The sequence below is a fragment of the Nicotiana tabacum genome, chromosome 6 (assembly GCF_000715075.1).
Source record: "Nicotiana tabacum cultivar K326 chromosome 6, ASM71507v2, whole genome shotgun sequence".
NCBI lineage: Eukaryota > Viridiplantae > Streptophyta > Magnoliopsida > Solanales > Solanaceae > Nicotiana > Nicotiana tabacum.
In genome coordinates this window covers 211,637,026-211,645,298 of record NC_134085.1, presented here as the reverse complement: position 1 = coordinate 211,645,298, position 8,273 = coordinate 211,637,026, and the positions used below count along the sequence as shown (strand labels likewise).

The window sequence follows — 8,273 nt, the reverse complement described above, 5'->3', positions numbered from 1 at the left end:
CAAACCAACCACCCCGGCAGACCTATCTATTGGAACAAAGACCATATCACATTCTTCTGCAAAATACTTTTTGATCTCTGCAAATTTCCTCACTAAATGGTCAAGATTTTCACTCTCTAAGCCCATATCTGGAAAAAACAATCACAGATTTCATTTTTTCTTTTCTGCTTAGTGGATGTTAGAAATAATAGTGAAAATATTGTGGTATTGTGGCGGTAGATTGGTGGCTATATTATGGAACAAGGATGGAGAGGCATAGGGTATGGTTAAAAAGATAAAGGGAAAAAGATGAGGTAAGTGAAAAGTTTATTTATAGAGGTATTTTAATGAGATTGGGAACAACTTAAAGTATTTATTTATTAGAGAAATGACTGGGAAGAAGTCGGCATTAGGATTTAAGAAGGGATCTGTTACGTCTCGTGTTTTCGTACGTTAAATTTCATTTTCAGTTAACCGACGAAGATTCGGGGATGAGATCATCTTGATGTTAACGTACTTACTCTATTTATAACAAGCAATAAATAAGTGTTATGAAGGATAAGTGCGTACACGGATTAAAGAAAATGAGTTTCGTTGAAAGTGGCTAGTGTGGAATAAAATACGGGTCGAGCGATAATACCCGATAATTATGAACTAGCACCATGCAAGGTACCATATGACCACAGTAATATAATATATATAAAGTACATATGAAGTATTTTAAAAATAAATAGAATTTTAAGTAACTTGGGGTAATTTTTAAATTATACGGGTAATTAGTTAATTACTGAGTAACGGAACATTACCCGATTAACTAATAGAGAAAATCTCACTTTATACCTATTAGGCCCAAAATATTTACCTTTTAATACCCATCCCCAAAATATTTACCCTGCCTACTCAGTCGGCCCAATCTATTTACCCGGCCCCGACCCAATCTACCCATCTCTCCCTTATCTTCGATCCAGCCCATTCTGCCCATTATTCCCACGTTTTCCTTCTTTCTCTATCAGTTAATAGAGTACACTTTCCATAACTCCATAGCCAACCGATGAGAACGCAAAAGTGAAACACATTCGAGTTGTAATTGTTTTCTTCCGATTCCGTTCTATCTCTTCGTCTAGTACCTAATTTTGGGTGAATTTTTTGCTTCTGAAAGTACATTTTAGTGAAAGTGGGTTTTAAAAATCATAGGATTTTTATGTTTTTCTTTGTACTTTTGTGAATCAATGTCTATGGGTTGTTGTTTTCTCTATGGGTCGGAAGAGTTGTGCGCGTAGATGGTGGCGCTTTGGACAATATCATTCTTCAAAAGAAGTAGCTGCTGAATCCGTTGTCTCAGCCATGTCTGGGCCTAGTTTTTCCTTATTTTCTGATTCTCAGTCTCCACTTAGTCGTAACCCTAGCAGTAGTCATGTTGAAAACACAACTGAAAATGTAGAATTAGAGGGTGGAATAGGCAAAAATATTAATGCCGCATCAGTCGATAAAACTCCCTACCTGTCATTACCCGACACAAATTCCGAACCAGTCATAGGAGATGTTCCTGTGACTGATAAGGGAAAATGTAAAGTTGTTGAGGATTCTGAGTTAGGGGGAAGCCGACGTGAATCCGTGCCTGAAATAGAGACTCAACCAGTAGATGTTGATTGTAGCGATGATTCTTAGTTAAAGAAGAGAAAAATTGGTGTCGCACCCAAGAAAGTAATTTTCTTACAATTATGATCTTTGCAATTTTTAATGTATAGTACATTGTTATTTTTGATTTCTTATTATGCTTTTGTATTATATTATAGTTATAGCCAGTTGTGTTAATTTTTTGAATTAAATAGATAGATTAAATTTAATGTTCTGCTTGAGGTTTTAAAAAATGGTCGTTGATTCACTAGTGCTGTCAATCAGTAGCTGTTGTTGTCAATCAAATTTATTGAAGCCAGAGCTTCTCTATGTGATTTCTGATTTTCAGCTTTGCATTAGATGATTTTGTACGTGATCTAGTATTTAGGCCAGTTGATAGTGGTGGGGAGAAGCAAGTATGGAAAGAATGGGACCGTGTAAGTTATATGTGCAGAATGAGCTTTTCTTTATATGTGGCATGGTGTGGATGGGGTCAATGTGCAGAAGCCCCACGACCTTAGCTGGTGACCACCACTGGCATTGATTATAGGCAGGCATCGGGGTAGAGTGATCATGTATGGGGCGTTTTCTGAATAACACCCATTGTCCCTTTTGAAACATCTGAAGAATCCCTTAACCTTAAGTAATAAGTTAGGACATAATTGACTTATTTTCTAATGAAAATGATTTGTTGAATTGGTGCTAAGTAGTATACAAAAAAGACGTCAGGTACTCAGTTACATGATTGACATAGTACTTGAGTCTGGAAGGGGGAGGCAATGCTATTTGACATAGTTCTTCTAAAAAATTGCATTTATGTTCTTTATCCGATTGTTGCGTAACTGGTGTTTTGCTGCAGTGGCAATGGCACGCATGATGTTTCCCATAGAAGTTTTGTGCCTATAGACATAGTGTATGTGTGTTATGTGATAGTTTTTATAGTTATAGACAGTTGTTGGAACAACCCCGTACAACTATTTACCCTGTTAGTATAGCTATATACTATCATATGCTTCTGGATCTTTTTTTAGCTGCTTCGCTATTTGTTTTTCCTTTAATAATACTAGTATCGTACAGTATCTTGAAAATACTTTATAGCTGCATTCCTTTTTGCTTTTTCTCTTTATTCCTATTTGTTATGTAATAGTAGTATAGTCCTTTGTAGTTGCCGGAAATTAGTCAATATAATTGTATACACTGTTGGTATAATTATATGTCGTGTTGGTATTGTATGGTAGTTGTGATATTTTTAGTTGGTTTAGTTGCATTTTAAGTGAATTCTATTTCTGAAATTATTTTATATGAACATGTTTTGCAGTGTTGGGATTTCCTTGTGCCTATTGACTTAGATTATAAACCAAAGGTTGATTGGGATACCAATTGCCATGTTATTCATCAATTGAAAGCAAATTTATTAAAGCGGCAACTTCGACTGTTTAAGAAAACATTCTTTGGCTATTTTTTGGATCTGCCACCAGTGATTGTGCAGATTCGTGTTATGCACCATTTGCTTATGAGAGAAGTACATCATGAGGTTAAAAATGAGATGCGGTTTGTAGTGAATGATTCTAGGTTGGAGTTTGGATTGGGTGAATTTGCACTTGTTACTGGGTTGAAATGTAAGGGTGGTACAAGTATAGAGAGTATAGCAGAGAATAGGTTGATTTCAAAATATTTTGGGACTGCATCTGTGACATTTGCCCAACTAGCAGACTGTTTTAAGAAGAAGAAATGGGAAAGAGATGATGATGCGTTGAAGATAACAGTTCTGTATTTTGTCAATAGCTTCTTATTTTCTCAACTCAAAACAAAGGCTATTTCACGGTCTTACATTGACTTGGTTGAGTCTGGTGATTTTAATAATTATCCCTGGGGTATAGATGTTTATAAAGCTACAATTGACTCGTGTTCCAACAAGTTTCAAGATAAGCCTTCTTTTTATAGACTTGGTGGCTTCCCGTTGGCTTTACAGACTTGGTTGTATGAATGCTGCCCAAGTTTGGATGGTCACTTTGCTGATCATCTTGGAAACAACAAACTTCCACGAATTTTGAAATGGGCAGTCATGGGTCAAATCCCGAATGAGCGAGTTGCTTTGCAAATGTGTAGCTTGCAACGCAAGCAGGTAATTTTCTCATAGTTTTATTGCCTCTCTTAATGTTTTGGTACACTAGTTTAGTCACAGTTGTAGCAATATCCCAGTTTAGTGATATACTCTATTGGTATACATGTATACTATATTGGTATCGTGTATACTATATCCCAGTTCAGTGATATACTCTGTTGGTATACATGTATACTATATTGGTATCATATGGTAATATGGATCTTTTTTCTTTCATACTTTATTAGCATTTCTATTTCTAACTAGTGTGCTTAATAATTGCAGCTAAAGAACATCACCCCAACTGATGATGAGAAGAAACAATTTGATGTGCGTGGTCTAAGCTTTGAAATTGAAGTTGAGTGCACTGACAGCCAACCCAGCCAACCCGATAGCTTTCAGGTTTTTGGCACTCAATTACCAAAGACACAAAGTATGCCTGAAAGTACTGGAGGTGATTCCCAACCTACCAATATTGTAGTAATGAAGGAGTTACAAGCTTTGAAGCTTTTTGTAGAGAACAAGTTTGAGGAGGTGCTTGCAGCTATTGGTAGGCAGTCAGTGAAACCAGAGGGAAATTCAGCGGTATTCATCTTTTATATAATATAATGCTATAGTATATTGTTCAAAGATGCAATACATTCTTATAGGATACTATTCCATTCTTTACTTATAGTGTACATAGTATTCTTGTAATATACATAAGACTAAAATTGGTAGTTTCTCATTTTTAGCACAAGCAACAAGATGATGATTTGTGTTCTGGTAAAATGTTGTATATGTAATTTTTGATTATTTTTTTATTTATTTAACTCTATGTATTTATACATTGACTAACCTTTTTTTAAAAAACTTTTTTCAGCCCCCTTCGTAAATGAGCATGATTTTGGCTTGGATTCTAACTTTGAACTATCTGCATCTGCAATTGATCAAATCACCGCTATTACACAACAAGAAACATATAAGCAGTCTTCTCATGATGTTAAAAAGTCGGGTCCTGCTCCGCTGCCATCAGGAATCCCTGCATAGATACGAGCATATGTTGTTATTGAGTCTAATACTGCTCCACAGGGTACGATGTTGATGTTACTAATTCTGTAGTTAGTATGTAAATGATAGGTTCTTGATAGTTTTTTATTTTTTATTTAAGTAGTGATACTGATAATGGTTTTATGTGTTTAGCATGTCGGGTTGATGGTGTTGGCCAAGTGGATGTTGGTGGAAGTAATGTGAATTTGCTTTCTGGTAATGTCTTCTATATATAACTTTTCATTCTTTTTTTCTAAATTTCTTAACTTAGTATATTTATTTATTCACTAGCATTTTCTAATTTAAGCTCCATGTCGACACGGGGGTGATCTTCACTTGGATTCTGATTTTGAATATACTGATTCTCAACTTGATCTAATTGTTGCCATTACACAAAGAGGGAGACGTAATGTAAATTAATCTGGAAATGATTTGACAACTCGTGATGTAAATAAGTCTAAACCTGATCAGTCGGTATCAAAAAATATTGTTCAAATACAAACAGATGTTGAAACTACTCCTGCAGTTTTAACACGGAAAAGGCGCCCCGCAGCTGTAAAACAGTCATCGTATAGGAATGACTGGCAAACTGGTGTTAGTGCAGTTGGGGGATCCTCGAAGGTTATCAAAGGAAGATTTTCATTTGTAAATGACATTTCAGAGACGGTTGATTTTAAGCTTACGACTGCATTCTCAAACTTTGTTGAAGCAAATATGCAATTGGGAGAGTGCGTATTCGTTTCCATGTACTTTTGTTTTCATTTTTTCTTAATGTTTGTTGTTATATTTCTTATCCATATCTTTTTTTATACTAAATAGGGAAGTGTATTTACCCGGTGATCAAAAGCTAGAGCCTTGTTTTGACTTTGAAGTTGAACAGATTGATGATAAGACGTTTTTCCATACCTTAAACTATTCTGGCAGGTCGCTCTCTATTTCGGTATGTGTACTGCTTTTTATTTTTGTTGTTGTAGTAGTTCATTCATATTGTTAGTGGTAGTCGTGTTTTCTTCCTCTCTTTTTTTGCAGCACTTGAATATTATATTCTACTATCTTAGGAAGAAAGCGAAATATGGAATTAATATGCCAATCAAAGTCACAACTACATATACTCTTTTTAATAATATCATTCAAAGGGTTTTCACAGAATTTGTAAAAGGTGGGAAACAAGATCATTTGATTGATAGATCAGACGATATCATGGAGTACATGAAAGGATTTAGGATGCATTGCAACACTCCATGGCACCAGGTTGATCATGTCATTTTTCCAATTAATTTGGCAGAAATTTGGCATTGGATATTGGGGTGTGTGTCATTCCACAAGAGATGTTTTTATGTATATGACTCGCTACGTAGTCGAAAGCACAAAAAAGCTATTCAGAAAGTGGCAAAGGTTTATGCTATGTTGATCCCCCTATTTCTAGTTAGTATTGAATTTATAACCAAAGAAGCGACATTGTAGTAGAAAATGGTCTGCACATGAGAAAGAAGTTGACTGATCCTTTTGATATTGAACTGATTACAAATCTGCCAACACAGCAAAATTCGTAAGAATAGTTACTTTTTTTTGCTTTGTTTTCCTCATTCATATTAACATTTTCACTTCTAATTGATTTTTATATTCTATTCATTTGTTTTATTTCAGAGAATGTGGAGTATATGTTGCTTGCTTTGCAGAGTATATTATTGAAGATCTTCCAATCTCTGTTGCCAATTTTGATGTGGATGGTTTTCGAGCTAGGTTTGGTATACTGTTGTGGCACTATGGGAGGAACAAGCAATTGCATGGCGAATCAAGTGAATCTGAGGCTCCAGTAGCACCTAAAAAGACTCGTGGAAAGAAACGCAAGAAGTAGTATAGGTCTCTTTTTGGTTTTAGTTAATTGTATCATGAAAACTTTGCAGGATTTTAATAGTTTTGGTGAAGTATGGTATTATTAGTAGTAAATGACCTTCTGTTGATTCAAGACTGTAGGAAACTTGTGCCTTTATAAAATATTTCCAGCTGCTAATGTTTCTTTTGTCATATTTAATTATTCTGGTTCAAAATATGTGGTAATAGATTTCTTCAAGTACATGGGGGTTATCAGTATAGTTATGTCTCTTGATGCTGAAAATTTGCTGATTTTGTTTCTAATTTCAGCTTGTTATTAGGCTTTTCTTAGTCTTCTTCCATAAAGTTGTTGGTTTATTAGGATGTCGAGGTCCATTCTTTGCCAGATGGTAAGGTTTAATGGATTCAACAAGTGAAAATTAGGGGCAGATGAAGTGAACACTTCCAGCAACATACAAAGTAGTTGTGACAGAAGTTAAATGATCTGCTTTCGAATGTGATGATGGTCTAAGCTTTAATGTTCATCTGTAGTTTTAGCATAGATGGTGTATTAGTGTAGTAGAACTATATACCAATCAGGTATAATGATATACCATTTGGGTATCACGTTGTATTTGACTCATCTTTTTTCCTGCAGCAACTAGATGTAAGTACTGACATGAGTTGCAAAGTGTGCGCATTTTAGGTATCACGTTGTATCTGGTGCACCATTTATATTTCTGCGCATATTTTGTTTTAGCCATATTAGTGCAATACCACTATATACCAGCGAGGTATACAAATATAACATTGGGTATCACCTTGTATTAATGTACCTGATGATGCACAAATAACTGCATATAAATGGCTTCCAATTTGTTATAGTTCAATACAGACATGAGCTGCAAAGCGTGCACCACTTCTATTTCTGCACATATTTTGATACTAATAAGGTATACAGATATACCAATAAGGTATACAGATATACCACTTGGGTATCACAGATATATTTTAGCATCTTTTTTCCTACAACAACTAGATGTAAATGCATCCCACTTTTATATACTAAAATAGAAAATAAACAGATTCTTATTGAAAATACAAGTAGCTATATAAATTTGTTGCCAAAAAGTAATTTCGCAAAGAATCATCATACCAAATATATGTCCAGTGCAAGAAATGCATTTTATTTTTTGCTATTCAAATGCTATGATTCTACAATATATGAGTTGTATAAAAACATTGAAGCATTATATCAATCTCTCTTTGGAATATTTCGGCATGTTCTCCGGTTGTGTCCTTTTCTCCCGCATAGTGCACATGTAACTGTATTTCCTTCCCAGCCTCCTATGCCTCTCTTCTTTTTAGGTCTTCCTGGTTTGATTTTTCCTTTTGGTGGCAGTACCACCTGTGAAGAGACATTTTCTGGAATTTGCCACGTTGTTTCATCAGGTAATGGATTTACTGGTATCTCATATGTTTTCAGCAAGTAGTCTATGCTGTAGTAATCCGAGCAATACTTGTATGAATCCATATGGAATTTTTGTATAACTGCCATTGCATGTAGACATGGAATATCGTCTAGCTGAAACCTCCCACAAATGCAGTTTCTTTCATGTAGGCGCACCACATTTCTTATTTGGCCATCAATTACTAAATGTAAGAATTCAGTTGATGGCAACACATAGTATAATTTTAATTAAGAAAAGTCATTAGCTATATGAAGTAA

At 35.0% G+C, this 8,273-nt stretch overlaps 1 protein-coding gene across 1 annotated transcript; it reads left to right on the top strand.

The window, feature by feature from the left end:
- The first annotated feature begins 1,233 nt into the window (after positions 1–1,233).
- LOC142182318 (uncharacterized) lies at positions 1,234–6,587 on the top strand. The gene is made up of 12 exons (XM_075256558.1): positions 1,234–1,646; positions 1,946–2,033; positions 2,915–3,721; positions 3,986–4,285; positions 4,435–4,465; positions 4,563–4,694; positions 4,883–4,945; positions 5,037–5,135; positions 5,235–5,457; positions 5,549–5,669; positions 5,759–6,036; positions 6,377–6,587. Exons 1-12 carry the CDS (start codon positions 1,234–1,236, stop codon positions 6,585–6,587), a joined length of 2,766 nt encoding a protein of 921 aa, XP_075112659.1.
- The last annotated feature ends 1,686 nt before the right edge of the window (positions 6,588–8,273 follow it).